This window comes from Pinus tabuliformis, chromosome 6, assembly GCF_031772625.1.
Source record: "Pinus tabuliformis cultivar Carrire ecotype Pingquan chromosome 6, CPIR1, whole genome shotgun sequence".
NCBI lineage: Eukaryota > Viridiplantae > Streptophyta > Pinopsida > Pinales > Pinaceae > Pinus > Pinus tabuliformis.
Window position 1 is genome coordinate 855,427,223 of NC_142292.1, and position 16,011 is coordinate 855,443,233.

The 16,011-nt window shown below is 37.2% G+C and overlaps 1 protein-coding gene across 1 annotated transcript; it reads right to left on the reverse strand.

Moving 5' to 3' along the window:
- Positions 1 to 3,853: 3,853 nt before the first annotated feature.
- LOC149261577 (ABC transporter G family member 35-like) lies at positions 3,854 to 14,224 on the reverse strand. The gene is made up of 23 exons (XM_089422382.1): positions 13,317 to 14,224; positions 11,271 to 11,480; positions 10,748 to 10,832; positions 10,490 to 10,649; positions 10,290 to 10,366; positions 10,104 to 10,157; positions 9,891 to 9,981; positions 9,472 to 9,773; positions 9,091 to 9,372; positions 8,647 to 8,963; positions 8,374 to 8,534; positions 8,082 to 8,185; positions 7,764 to 7,917; positions 7,522 to 7,659; positions 7,231 to 7,400; positions 6,788 to 7,120; positions 6,397 to 6,687; positions 6,227 to 6,310; positions 5,976 to 6,109; positions 5,611 to 5,838; positions 5,284 to 5,455; positions 4,636 to 4,890; positions 3,854 to 4,468 (listed from the first exon to the last, which is right to left on the reverse strand). Exons 1-23 carry the CDS (start codon positions 13,697 to 13,699, stop codon positions 4,199 to 4,201), a joined length of 4,455 nt encoding a protein of 1,484 aa, XP_089278508.1. The 5' UTR covers positions 13,700 to 14,224; the 3' UTR covers positions 3,854 to 4,198.
- Positions 14,225 to 16,011: the final 1,787 nt, after the last annotated feature.

The window sequence follows — 16,011 nt, forward strand, 5'->3', positions numbered from 1 at the left end:
ATCACAAGGCCTGTCTAGCCGAGGAAGAATACTGGAGACTTAAGTCTCGTAGTCTCTGGCTTAAAGCAGGGGACAAGAATTCTTCTTTCTTTCACAAACAAGCTCAGGCCAGGAAATGTACCAATTCCATTTCCGAAATCAAGGATGGTCCTATCATTCACAAGGATAATGCAAACATCAAAAAAGCAGCCTCCCTTCATTTTAAAAGCTTGTATAGTGAAGATATAATTCTGGATCAAAATTCAGATATGATGGACGTGGTCCCCTCCTTGATTTCTGCTAAAATGAATCACCTCCTTGAAGCTAAAGTCACCAAGAATGAAGTCAAGGATGCCCTTTTTGCCATGGACCTAGACAAAGCCCCTGGGCCGGATGGATTCTCAACCAGATTCCTCCAAATTTGTTGGCCTACTGTGGAAAAAGATCTCTACAAAATGGTTCTAAAATCCCAAGTTTTCCAGAAAATCGGAGGCAACATGAACTCTGCTTTTCCTGCTCTCATTCCTAAAGAGAAGGTGGCCAACTCCTTTAACAGGTTTTTCCCGATTTCACTTTGCAATATTGGTTACAAATTGATCACCAAAGTCATCGCTAATATACTGAAGCCCATCCTCCCCAAAATCATACCGAAAAGCCAAGGAGGCATCATCCAAGGTAGACAAATTGTGGACAATTTCATTCTGGTCCAAGAGGCAATCCACTCAAGCCTGAGGTGCAATGAAAAAGGTATGGTTGTCAAACTTGATTTAGCAAATGCTTTCGATAGAGATAAGCATAGCTTTTTGTTGAAAGTCTTACACAAGCTTGGATTTGGAAAGAATTTTATAAATTAGATTCGAGCTTGCATCTCAAAGCCTTGGATTTCCCCTTTAGTAAATGGCAGAGCTGCTGATTTTTTCAAAGCCACGAGAGGGCTCAGGCAGGGGTGCCCTCTCTCACCCCTTCTATTTGTTCTTCAAGCCTCTGTCCTCAGTTTCTACCTAGATAAAAAAAGGGCAGATCAGGATATCGTTGGACTCTATATTGCAAGAGGTGTTAAAAACATAAATCATGCCCTCTTTGTGGATGACACCTTGTTATTGGGAGTAGCTTCTGTGCTTATGGCCTCCAGATTTAAAAGAGATTTGGACGAGTTTTGCATGGTTTCGGGAAACAGTCTAAACAATGGCAAATGTCATATCTATTTCTAGAACACCACTTCCAGCTTGCTTAACTCCATTTCCAGAACCTTTGGTTTCGCCACATCCTCAAACTGGACTTCCTTCAAGTACTTGGGCCTCCCGGTTTTCCTCAAAAGAGCCTACAACAGAGATTGGCTCCCCCAATTGGAGAAATACAAGAACAAGTTGCTTGCCTAGGGCTTCTCCTGGCTTAACATTGCTGGTAAGTCTGTCCTCATTAAATCTGTTCTTTCCAGTCTTCCCTTATTACAGTTTTCTGTCCTTCTTGCTCCCTCTAGTATTCTCAGAAAAATGGAGGAGATCATTCGGAAATTTTTTTGGAAGGGGGGCAAGCAAAATGAGAAAAAGATTCCGCTAGTTAGCTGGGAATCCATCTCCAAATTGTTGTTGGAAGGAGGCTTAAATTTCAAAAACCTTGGCTATCATAATATTGTAATGGGAGCTAAATTAATTTGGAGAATTATTGCTCCTAATCCTGGCTGGGCGCAACTAGCTCTTTGGAAAAAATATTTCAAAGGCCAGCATTCTTGTTGCCTAGATCACCCTAGGACGCATCCAAATACGCCCTTTTTGAAGCTTTGCAACAGAGCTTTCTCTCTCATCAACGCTCATGCCTTCTGGGTTCCCGGTAATGGAAAAAGGATTAACCTTTGGACAAACAAAATATTGAACAATGAGCCGCTGTGAAACTGCCGTTCGCTTCAAGCGCTATGCAAATGGATGAATGAGGCTGGAATGCGTCCTTTGTGGGACATTTTAGTTTGGCAGAATTCATGCTGGGCTGGTTGGAATCTTCAAACGTCCCTAGATTTATCCATGGAGCACGAGATCCTGCTTTCCAAGCTCCACAGATTGGCTCCATCGTTGGATAAAAAACAAGACTCAAGAGGATGGGGTAAGCTGGCTATACACTGTTGCTCAAGGTTACGCCAAGCTGTGTGAGTGCCCTCACGTGGCCACGAACCCTGAGCCATGGAAAGGGATTTGGCATTATCCCTCCTTGCCTAAAATTGATTTCTTCAACTAGCTGTTATGTCACTCCAAAATCTTGACTGATGAAAATCTTTAGAAGCGTGGTTTCCACGGTCCTTCAAGGTGCAACCTTTGTAAGGTAAACCAAGAAATCGTCATTCATCTGATGCTTGAATGCACCTTCACTTTGCAGATTTGGACAGAATTGTTGGGAACTTTGAGTTCTAGCATCGTGTTGCCTTCCTCCATTCCCGAACTTTTTGCTAAATGGCTGCAAAGGTATCCTGGACCTCCCCCAAAAAATAAAATTATCAGAGGTGCTTGGTCCGCTCTTCCTAAAAAAATCTGTTGGCAGGTTTGGCTTGAGCGAAATAAAATAATTTTCAGAAACTACGAGTAGGATGCCAAGCTTGTGGTAGTTAAGATTAAATGCCAGCTAAAAGAGTGTCTAAGAGACCATAAAGACGATTTAAATCTCAACCAACAAGATATAAATTGGGGCTCCTCTCTCGACCTTCAGTTCCAAAATATTGCAAATAGTATCACCCTCCCCAAAGATTGGCAAATAAGAGTTTCAACAAAAGAATTCCAGGATTGGAATACAAAACAGCAGAGATACTCTCTCTTTTTTGATGGGGCTGCAAAGGCCAATCCTAGAAGAGCTAGTACAGGAGGCGTCATCTTGAACCCAGATGGCATAAGGATACATAGTTTCGCCTGGGGTTTGGGCATTACTTCTAGCATTCAAGTTGAGGCTTTGACTCTTTTCCAAGGGCTCAAGTTGTTGAAAGTGCTAAACATTAGGGACACTAATGTATTTGGGGACTCTCAAGTCGTCATCAACGCTATGGTGACACATTCTAAGCCAACGGACCTAAGGCTTGCAAGGCTGATCTTCAGAATAACAGACCTTGGAGACTCTTTCCAGAATTTGAATTTCTACCATGTGTTGAGAGCTAATAATAAGGAGGCAGACATTGAAACCAATAAAGCAGCCCTCCTTATGACTGGAGCCTTACTTAGAGGCGGATAGGAAACATGGGAACCAATTCTTTAATTTAGATAGCTGCCATGTTTTACCGCTTTTGTTAAACTAGTTCGTATGTATTCATAAACTTGAAAAAATCTCTGAAATTGACCTCATAGTAGCAGCCAAAAAGAGACATGAGCTAAACATAAATGCCATGGTCTTGCATGGTTACACGGTACTTGTAAAACTAGACTCACCTTTTGTAATCCAATTTTTGACATTAAGACCAAATATCTAATATATCCACTACCCATTTCTATAAAAAAAATAAAAAATAAAAGACAAATGATAATAAATCATATATATTTTTTATAAATATAATTGGATCACTAAATAACATAAAAAACTATAAACTAAAAAAATGGAAAGACTGTTTCTATTAATCAACACCATATGTCTATTAACGAACCCACTATTTCTATTAACCAACACCATATAAATTAAGCGTTTCTTCTTACCTTTAATATTTACATTATACATAGTTATTCAACTTAACATATGATATATTATAAAATTCACACACAAAAATAAATTTAATTGATTTTTTTTTCAAATCAACTTTTATATATGATTTCATTAATAATTAAGATTAATATTATTAAATTTCCCTTTTACATAATTAAAATTATATATTTTTTATTTACTTCTACTCATCTTTGCAATATTTTTTAATAATATGTATTAATTACCCCCTGACCATAACTATTTCTGTTCCCTTCAACCCCAATCCTTCAAAACATAATACAGGCCACAATTGATGATTCTACACTCGGTACCATAACGAAAGGGGTTATCACACAATTGTATGATATCATAAAAGGCACGCAGTTAATGAAGACGCTTCAACTTTCCACAGCCAATCCACTACTGCTTCACAATGTTAACAGGATATACCATAGGGAGCTTGCCCTCAAGATAGTCAGGTTTCTCATGAATCCAATGAGAGGCAAACAACTCAAAACTCAAATGGCCCAATCCCAGGGTTCTGGATTTTGTAATGCCTCTGCCTTGCCTTTCACCTTCGTTGGAAGTTTAATACCTTGATGCCCAACACAAATATAAATGCAAAGAAAACTGAGAATCCGACCAGGGCTCCAGCTACTGCACCCAAGAAATCATGCCTGTATCCAAAGTAATCCTCCACGAACTTATTCAGTGGTTTCGTTCCCTCACCCAATACTTCCAGAGGGTCTGTAACGTCTCCATACTGCGATACAATGAGACCATAGATGCTCCAGGCAAACGGGCATATCCAGTAGTACCAGATCCACCATTTTGGGATTCTCTGCATACATCCAGAAACCCATCATGACAAGATGATTACTAAGATGAACCAGTGATAGTAAGTTGTTCTATTAGCTTCACTTGCTCAAAATGAAAATAGATATATGTGATGTTCTTGCCTAGTTATATGGGATAATAAGGTTTAGTTGAAAGAAACAGGTTGCATACCGGTTTAGGAATGAAGAATCCTGAAAACAGATTGAAAACAGAGTAGAAAGCTGCAGCTACTATTGAAGCCACTTGTTGGTTTGGAGTTATGGAGACTGTCATCATCCCATAATAGGTGAAATAGAGAAATGTGAAGTAGTTCAGGAAGAAGAACCACGCAAACTTCTTAGCTGTCCAGTCGAAATGGACCATACTGTAGACAATAAGAGTGTACATAACTGTCTGGCCAAGTATGTATGGAAGCTCGATCACCACCTGTTAAAGTTTTTTTTAATCAAAGAGTACATATGTAAATAGGAATCCGATCTGACTGTGTGACTATGTGAATGCAAAAATGTGACAAATTCATAGGAATAGGAGAATTGAATAGTTGCCAGAATGCAGCTTGACGGTGTTAACACACTGGACAACTCCAAACCTGGAATTGGCTCATACCCAAATCCAAAAGGTACCATAAGAATGTAGAAGCACCATGCCATCCTAATACGAGCTAGTGGAAAGATGCTGGCACATTGATCCCAAAGCTTGCTCTTGAATTGGAAATGCCAGAGGCCCATATTGTGCTTTATGGGCAATCTTCAGAACATAGAGAGTTTGAATGTGGACAGTATGATAGAGAATAAAATGAAACAATGAAATATGACTAACCTGAGCCAAAGCATAAGGCAATGCAGAGTACATTCCTGCAGCCTTTTCTCTGTAGAACACAGTTCTCTCTACTGCAACGACAGGCTGCACAGTTGAACAGTTGTTAACTCCCAAGAATAAAACTGCTCCATACAAGGTCCCCGCCACGATAAAAAGATCATTGTTGTTGTCCCTGATATGCAGTCAAAGCTATTTATTAGTTTCGGAGAAGAGCAAGAGTATAACATACAAAATAAGAGCAGTAAACATTTTTGTGCTTTTTCAATCCAAACAACTTGATACTTTGGCCAGTAATCTGTCTTGCGGAGTTAAATCTCAGGTACATACTGTTTTGTGCCGACCTTCCAGAAGATTGTTCCAAGGAGCAGAGCACAGACAAGTGTAAAGGAGTATCTAACAGCATTATAGTCGGGGCTTCGCCAGTAAGTCCACCATTGCTTCCACAAACAGCAATTGAACTGTCCAAAGAATGCTTGTGAATACTGGGTTGCAAAGTAAAGATCCGTTGCTTCTGGAGACGGAGACTTCAGCTCTGTTACCAATGCTTTGTTCCGCCTTTATTGCCAAAAAGAGGAGAAAATGTTAGAAAGTGAGTAAGAAGCTGATAACCTTGTGTCTTGCAGACTTCTTGTAATGCTAGGTATCATATGCATAGAGAATCTGGGGGGTATATTAATAACTATAATGCTTACTTATAGAGGGAAGATTTCTTGTAATGCTCTGCAAAGTCTATCCCCAAACCATGTTCGGTAGCAATAGAGCTAACTTCCAACATCCATGTGGCTGGGTTGTATTTATCTTTTATCTTTGGTACCCCTGGAATAGCCTGCAGTTTTTCGTGATGAAAATAAGAATATCAACTCACATTTGAGCTGTATATAAGTAGTGCTCTATTCAAAAGTATTCCTTTACTAAGGACTACAACAATCTCCCAAGTTGTTACCTCAAAGTATTCAACAACCTTGTGAGAATTCCGGCCTAGTGGCCCAAAGAAAATGACTTTCCCTCCTCTTTTCATCAACAACAGCTGAACCCATCATTGTAAGTCAGAAATCAATGCTGAACTTTTAAACAAAGGTTATAAGTTATTTAAGCACATGAACCTTGGTTTACCTCATCAAAAGCTTCAAAGATGTCAATGCTAGGCTGATGAATTGTACACACAACAGTCCTTCCAGTGTCCACTGTATTACGCACAGTTCGCATCACAATTGCAGCTGCTCTAGCATCTAAACCAGAGGTGGGCTCATCCATGAAAATTATAGAAGGATTTGCAACAAGCTCCACAGCTATTGTTAACCTTTTCCTTTGTTCAGTTGACAATCCAGATATACCTGGCAAGCCTACCAGTGCATCCCTTAAATTGTCTAATTCCACAAGTTCGATGACCTCATCAACAAAGGCCTACAAATAGGAATTTATTGCAAATCAGTAATATGACAATTTTGCATAATGTCAAAACAAAACACTATTAGACAAGAGAAAATCATAGTTGTAGACTTACAATTCTGGTTTCTTTGTCAACATCCTTTGGAAGACGGAGAAATGCTGAATATAACAAGGATTCTCTGACAGTAATCTGTGGAGAATGTATATCATTCTGTTGACAATAACCAGAAATCCGAGCAAATGTTTCTTGCTTTTTGGGAAATCCAGAGATTCGGATATCACCCTCAATGTATCCTCCAGTCTTTCTTCCAGCTAAGACATCCATGAGAGTTGTCTTCCCAGCACCACTAACACCCATCAATGCTGTAAGAACACCAAGTCTGAATGCCCCTGTAACATCCCGGAGCAATTGAAGCCTATCCTCAGTCACTCCTTGATCTTTCATTTCCTGCAGACAAAATCAGAATTTTTCAGCCAAACTTTTCAGGTAAGAGAAGCCACAAAAATTGGCAGTAGCTGAATCACATAATAGACCAGTCTCAGGGCTCAAATTCATACAGGGGGCATATCAACAAAGTAATTGACATCTTCAAAAGACATGGCTAGTGCTTTGAATGGAAGAATCATTCCTCGCTTTGGAAGAACTCCTGTTGCAGCCTCCAAACCCAACTGATCATTGCCTTCTAGATTAGTTGATTGGGTGCTCATTCCTCTGATTGGCATATTATCTGCGTAACCAAGCAATGAAGACTCTGTTATATAACTCAAAATCATGGAGTTCATGCTCCATCTATTCCCCTTAATCTGTTCATGAAACTCTGAACCAGACTAGGTTAACAGTTGTCTTACAGGCATTATTGTCATCTGCAGAAGATCCTCTCCTTGATCTCGATGACTTTCTATTATGTCCTTGCTTGGTACCATTCTCTTGGGCTTGCATTTTTCCAAGTTCTTCTTCGGATATGATAGCTTGAGGTTTCCCAAGAGCTATGCACAAACAAATTCCACATTATTTCATATATGAAAGAATTTGGTTAAGATAGGATGAACAGAGAGAGAACAGCATATATTGTTCTAGAGAAGCAACTCACGTTTTAGATATGCAAGAGCCAAAGTAAAAAGCACATTGAAGAGGACTGAAAATCCCAATAGAGCAGCAACTCCTATCCAGTACCAATATGCTTGTGGAAAGATGTTACGACTCTTCAGGGCAGAAACACCCAAATTTGTGGTATTCTCTGCACTCTGAGAGGCCAACACGGTTCCATGACACTAGTCACTTTCATGAAAGGATTTGAAATACTCTTCATAGTTAAAAATCTTCTTCAAGGAAACTCAAGTTAGATTATTTCCATCTTTTCCACAATCTTTCATGGAATTCTTAAAGCATTAAAAGGTTAAAGCCTTACTATCATCCATCTAGGAGCAAGCATCTCATTCACTGAAATTGCATTTTCTGCATACATCAAAGGGGAACACCAGTAGCCCCATATCCACCATTTCGGGATGTTCTCTGGCACAGAAATCAATTGTCAATCTTACTGTAAACTTATACTTCACTGTTTAAAACTAGAAGCCTAGCATATGGTTATAGTGACAAGTAAAGCCTGTCTTGTTTAACAAGATTTTCTAGATTCCAGTCTTAAATATTTCTTGGAGAGATTAAATGCCCGTGAATTTGAAATAAATAAAAATGCTAACCTCTAGGGAGAATAAATCCTCCAAGCATGAATATAAGTAGAAGAGCTATAAAGCCTCCAGTATTAGCTAAGATCATTGTCCTGAAAATTCCTGCCATAAGACGGAACAGGGACGATGCCATCTGATGAACTAGGAAGATAACAAGAAATTGTCGAAAGAACCTGCCAGGGTAGAAAGATGGATGTCTTTTAAAAGGAGAAAATGCAATGAAAATATTAAGCTTCCATAACTAAAGGAGACAGTTTTGATAAATGATTGATTTGCAGATACTACCTGCTAGCTTCAGGGGCAAACCCAATGGTATAGTAAGTTATCAGCACCCAAACTCCAGCCTCCACCACTGACATTGGAATTCTGAGTAAAAAGGTAGGAATAGTGAAGGCCCATGCAGGATAGAACAGTAAATCCCGTTGCTTGAAGAACACGGGAAGCCTGACAATTGTCATGGCCAATTCTGCAAATCCATTGAACATGTTGGCAAGGAGGCTGAAAATAAGTGCTCCAAGGTATATATTTGCATCGTTTCGGGACTTATGATGCATTTCAGTCTTCAAGAATACAGTTGATGTAATAAAGGCTCCAATTATAATCTGCAAAATGAAATAATTCTAGATAGATATAATTTATCCTTGTAGTAATGATTCTCATCTAAGATTAGCATTTTGAAATAAACTATGATTTTTCTCAAATCAAACCAAATTGGAGACTGCATCTTACTTGTATTGTCTTGAAGATGTAAACAAAGGAATTCCGCTTGACCAGAAGCCATTCTTTTGAGAAACAGGCCTTGAAGATCTCCATTTTGGGGACAGGGTTTCTATCGAACACCAAAGCTGCTCTGTGACTTTTCTTCTTATCATAAGGGACTGATAGCTCATTTTGCAAATGCAAACCTGAATGAAACTGTTTGAATCTCAAAACAAATTCCTGGACAGGTATGTAGCGATATGGCCCCTTCGAGTGTTCCCAGTATTGTTCTTGATCCTTCTTTGATGTAACCTGCAACCATGGATATTCGTGAGGAAATGCAAGTATGATATTCTATTAGAATTAGACAAGTTATGATTGATTATTTTGAACTCGCTATAATCTGGGTACCTCTTGTAAGAAATCTGCAGTGCCCTTTCTTTGAGGGCATTTGAATCCACAGCTTTCGAAAAATTCCAGGACATTCTCCCTAGGTCCATGGTAGATAATCTTCCCCTCTGATAAGAGTATTATGTCATCAAAAAGATCAAATATTTCTGGTGCTGGCTGCAACAGAGACATGACTATTGTTGCATCCATGAGATTGGTGAAGTGCTGCAGGCATTTCACTATCTGATAGGTGGTAGAGCTGTCCAGGCCTGTCGATATCTCATCCATGAAGAGAGTCTTTGTAGGTCCAACAATCATCTCTCCTAGAAAAACGGGAATTTTAAGAATTCTTACAAAACTTTACTGATATATGGCCATCGTTATGACAGCTGCACTTAATTATAAAGCTTCAGTCTGATCAGAGGAATTTTCAGGCATACCGGTTGTGACACGCTTCTTTTGCCCACCAGAGATTCCTCTGTGCATGTCATCGCCAACTATTGTATCTCCACAAACATCTAATCCCAGAATCTGTTCAAACACGGATTCTAAAGCAATGAATGCCTGCATCTCCTCTTGTACCAAAATCTATATATTTAAAGCTTTGAATTACAGGGCCCAGGCTATAGCTAGGTTGGACTCCATGTATTTACCTTAAGGATGTAGTCAGTCTGAAGGCCACTCTTCAGCCCTTCAATTGCTGTTGCCTGCAGAAGACAAGCAACAATAAAATCAATGAACCAGATTGACATCAATAAGCATAGTGCCTAGGATGGGTAACACATTAAAATCTATCAAGATTTTCTCTAAGCAAGTGGTCCATAAACATCTGAACCTACTTTCATGAATAGATCAACGTCTGCCTCTGGAAAAATTCCAGCTTGTTTCTCCCTCCTGGCGAGCTCGGCAAGCAGCTCTGCACAAGAATATGCCAACAAGCATACTAGTGAATACAGCTCTTCATTGTCTGATCCCGACCACTAATCAACTATATGTGAAATTTAAGTCCGATGAATTGATAGTTGGTTAGATTGCCCACCGAATCTATCACCAACACCTTGACATCTAGCAGAAAAATCGAGTGTTTCTCTAACTGTCATTTCTCCAACATGTAAATCATGCTGGCTTATGTAAGCAGATGTTTTTTGAGGAACAAATTCATCCAGCCTATACCCGTTGTAAGTAATTTCTCCCCTCACCTGATCATTCAAGAACAGCAAAGTAAATTCCTTGTTTTATTGATGAAACATTAGTATACCTGCACAATGCTAGGTAAGGATAGGAAAAAGGCTTTAACCTTCAAGCCAGGGTCCAATTTCCCAGCCAAAGCTAGGAGCAACGACGTCTTTCCCGATCCGGGGGGACCCAATAACAAGGTCATTCTGCATTATCAGTGCAACGAAATGTTGTAAGCATTTATGAATGTTTCCCGTAAGACCTTTCAGGACCAGCCCTTCTAATTACGCCAATTGAGACCTTTCAGCATTCGGGGAATATAGACAAACAGTAATTGTACTATAAATTCTGAATATTGGTGAGACTATAAATTCTGAATATCGGTGAGATTTGATTAAATCATGGTGTATTTTGAAGTTTTTTGGGGTTTATTTTGTGATTAATTTGCTTAAAATTTAGTACAGATTAGAATCACGGGTATGAAAATTGTGAATTTTTTATCATTCAAATATATCATAAATTTTTCAAAGTGCTGAATCTATATATACAAATCAAAGGCTTAATTTAAACAATACAAATCAAAATTTAACCAACACTTTTTTTCACTCTATCTTAATAAAAACTCTTAAATATTTACATCTTACCGAGATGGTTTCAGGACTCCACTTGCTTCTTTCAGAATTGTGAGATTTATTTTCTTTGTGAGTGTCAGTCCAACCATGCCGAACAAGTATTCCACCAGGTTCTTAGCAGTATTCCAGAGAGTAGGAAGAGCTCTGCTCCCCACATAACACTCCGCATCAACTGTCAAGTTTTGGAATCGAACTTCTACAGTCGGAAGCTGGATACCCACTCTGCGAACAATGTCAAAATAGCATTATCTCAGTTTTATATTTCAAAAAGTATCATTATAGTTTTACATTTCAAAAGCATTATTTTTTTTTATGGTATTGAATTTATTTATATATTTACAAAATATTTTAAATAATCAAAATTAACAATCTTTTCAAAATTTATATCATTAAATTCTTATAAAAACAAAAACATATAATGATTAAATTGTTTCATAATTTTTAATGGTTAGAATATTTTTCTTTATCAAGTTAAAACGTTTATCACATTAACTTGTGCTTTGCATTGTAGATTTGTTATTGAAAAAAATCACATTTTGATCTATTTCTTCAAAATCAATCAGTTTAAATTATTTATGCTGACTTTTCAAATCAATAAATGTGTTAAATATTGGGGGTTTTCGCAATGCATTATATTAGATATAATTTTGGGCTTATCTATGACCATTTCCATGAGAGGTAGTCATAATTTCTCATGATTTTGAATAGTCCACTTAACACTCATTGCATCGGAATTTCTCATGATTTTGAATAGTCCATTAGCACTCACACTAATTTCTCATGATTTTGAATATTCCACTTAGCACTCATTGCATCGGAATTTCTCATGATTTTGAATAGTCCACTTACTACTCATTGCATCTGGAAGAAGTGGGATTGAAACTAGTCTTCCGGGGCCTTCATCACTTCCGGTGGGATTATTTATGACCATTTCCATGAGAGGTAGTTGTAATTTCTCATGACCACTTAGCACTCATTGCTTGAAACTAGTCTTCCAAGGCCTTCATCACTTCCGGTGGGATTATCTATGACCATTTCCATGAGAGGTAGTTGAAATTTCTCATGACCACTTAGCACTCTTGCATCAAGAAGAAGTGGGAATTGAAACTAGTCTTCCGGGGCCTTTATCACTTCCAGGGCTTGCTCCCGGTAACCAGGACTTCCCGGGAGGCCTTCAGTCTTCCGGGGCTTTCATCACTTCCGAGGCTTGCACCCGGTAAACCAGGGCTTCCCGGGAGGTCACCCATCCCAGATTGCCTCTGGCTCAAGCGCACTTAACTGTGGAGTTTTCCCCACAATCAAGCCCACTTAGTTTGCTACCCCATTTGCAAAAACTTAACAAGTATTGTGCCTCATGAACCATTCAAATAAATATGATTTTTGGGATTCAACTGCGTTAAGTAAGTCATTCAAACGTATGACCATTTCCATGAGAGGTAGTCGTAACTGACTAATTTCTCATGATTTTTGAATAGTTCACTTAGCACTCATTGCATCGGGTGATGCTCACAGGGGTGAAGAAGTGGGATTGAAACTAGTGAAATGTGGAGAACGAATCACATAGCATCAATCATCACTTCCTGGGATGGGTGACTTCCCAAAATGATATCTAATCAATAGATATCATTAGGGTGACCTCCTGGGATGGGTGACTTCCCAAAATGATATCTAATCAATAGATATGGTTTATTTTCATGAAAATAGAATTAACTACCACTACCTTGAAACTTAGAACATAATTATTTATACAAACTTTTCAAACAAATTCAATGTAATTTACATGGTAGAGTTATTATTGAAAAAATCACATTTTGATTATTTTTTCAAAATCCATAGGATTAAATTATTTATGCAGATGTTCCAAACAAACAAATATGTTTTATTTTCATGACAATAAAATGAACTACCACTGCCTTGAAACTCAAAACATAATTATTTATGCAAACTTTTCAAATAAACAAAGTTTGAACAAATGTAGTTCATTTTCAGAACAATAAAATGAACTACCGCTACTTTCAAACTCAGAACATTTTATTATTTGAGATCTCATACTCTCACCTGTCAATACGATTCCTGAGATTCCTCAAGAACTTCTCGTTATCTTCATCTGCTACTTTAATGAGGCGATCAATGAAGCCCTTCTTTTCCATGAAACCAAGCTTCCGAACATCCACTTGTCTATACTCAATATCCATATCATTATTACGATTTTCCTCAAGTGTTTGCATGATGATACTGGTCCTCAACCTATCATAGGTTGGCAACTTCTCCAGAGCTGCCCACCTGAGAGCTTCCTCGTCATCCTCAAATCTTTCTCTCTGTGATCGGGCAAACACATCTTCAACTCCCCAATTCGATCCGCTGCCACTCATTCTCATACTCCTACTCACATTTCTGCTCGTTTTCTTCCCAGCCTCCCAAATTCTCTCCACCCCATCCATGGCTATTGTTCTACTCAGCGGGAAACCAGATAAATTCTCCAATACCTGCGTTGCTTCACGTAGGATTTCCGAAGACTGAGGAATGCGGGTATCTATAGAGAATTTATATGATAAAATGAAGCCCCCAACCTATGGTTTCTCATCCTTGACCAATAATTTTTCCGACTTTTCATCTCTTGGGGAGTTATTATTCTGATGTCATTCACGTCCTTGGCTGATTCTAGAAGCTCTCGTTCGAATATGAATGGAGTTAAGTGTGTCTGAACGAACTGGTAATCTTTTACTGACAACCTCTCAGGCTATGAAATCTCTATCACATTCACACGCAAATTTCGTGCTCGAAAATTTCGTGACCTTAAACAAGCTTAGAGATGTAAAAATCTGATAAACTGCCATATCATAAATTTCGGAAAACTTCCTCTGACCCTACGTAGGCTCTGCGTTGTACAAACTGATAATTCTGACCGAATTTTTGTTTGGATTGGAGAAAACGGGGCGACGAATGCCGTTCATCTAACTCTGATTGGACAGTTCGAAGCTCTCAGTAAATTCGACGAGAGCTCTGTATGCACTAAACTCACTTCAATGCTTCCCACCATTGTCATCATAGTTTTGGAAGGTTGATTATCACCTCATATTTTAATAGTTTTGGAAGGTTGATAATTACCTCATATTTGTGATTCTTGAATGTACTGTTGACCTGATGACGTCACATAACTTTCTCCGTGTTGACGTCATTCAACTTATGTCAGCAGATTGATGATTTGATTTTTATATTTGTCGGTGCCAGGTGGTGATTTGATAATTTTAGATTATTTTTAATATTGGTCGGTAGTTGTCTTTGTACTATTGACCTAATGAGGTCACATCACTCTTTGCAGATTATATTCCCAAGTTCAAACGGAAAACAAATAGAAAATACTAAAACAAATAATTGGACTCTGCTTTCAAAAATGTTTTGTTATTATGGAAAATTAAATACGGTTCTTTGTCTTAATTTAATCTTCAAGGAGTTATCTATAATGCGACTTTTTGAGATTCCGGTGACGGAATCCGGTGGAAGAAATTGAGATGAAATCATGATTTGTTGCAGTTAAAATGGTTTTTTAACTGCATATTCGGATTCAGCACCCTGAAAAACCCCTGGGAAGCTTTCATTGTGCAGAAATTAGTTATCAAACTTCGATTTCAACAAATTACTGCCGGATTTTCACCGGAAAAAATCGCCGGAAAGGCTTTCAAAAAGTCGCGTTAAAGACTACGGCAATCTTCAACACCACCACATAATAAATTTAATAATTTAAGTAAAAGAGTAATGTCATGTTATTAGGCAAAAGAGTAATATCATGTCATTAATATGTAAAAGAGTAATGTCATGTTATTAGGCAAAAGAGTAATATGTAAAAGAGTAATGTCATGTCATTAGGCAAAAGAGTAATATGTAAAAGAGTAATGTCATGTCATTAGGTAAAAGAGTAATGTCATGTCATTAATATGTAAAAGAATAATGTCATGTCATTAATATGTAAAAGAATAATGTCATGTCATTAGGCAAAAGAGTAATGTCATGTTATTAATATATAAAAGAGTAATGTCATGTCATTAGGTCCAACCACAAAGTAATTTAAAATATCTAAAATTATTATCAAATTATAAATATTAAAGTTGTTTATATTTTAAAATTATGAAATTATAAAGGTGAAAGTTGTTTATATGGTTGAAATCAAGTTGATTAGAAATTTATTAGAAATTTTTTTAAACAATGAATAAAATATCAAATGAGTAATGTCATGTGATTAATATATAAAAGAGTAATGTCATGTCATTAGGTCCAACCACAAAGTAATTTAAAATATCTAAAATTATTATCAAATTATAAATATTAAAGTTGTTTATATTTTAAAATTATGAAATTATAAAGGTGAAAGTTGTTTATATGGGTGAAATCAAGTTGATTATAAATTTATTAGAAATTTTTTTAAACAATGAATAAAATATCAAATATAAATTGTGAATAAAATATTTTAATATGAATTAATATTGAGCTATACTCAAATATATTGATGTATGTACATGTTATATAATATCTATAACATTTAAAAATATAATTTAAAGAAATAAAAAATTATATATTTTTTTCATTCTCAAATTATTTTGTATTTGAAGAAATTTGATCCTTCTCAGCTCATGTTAGATGAGTAGTTAAGATGGATCTTATTTAATAAGAGTCAAAATCTACTTCTTTATGACTATCTAAAAATTATGTAAAAACATAATAGTTTTCCTTGAATGATAAATAACAATATTCTATT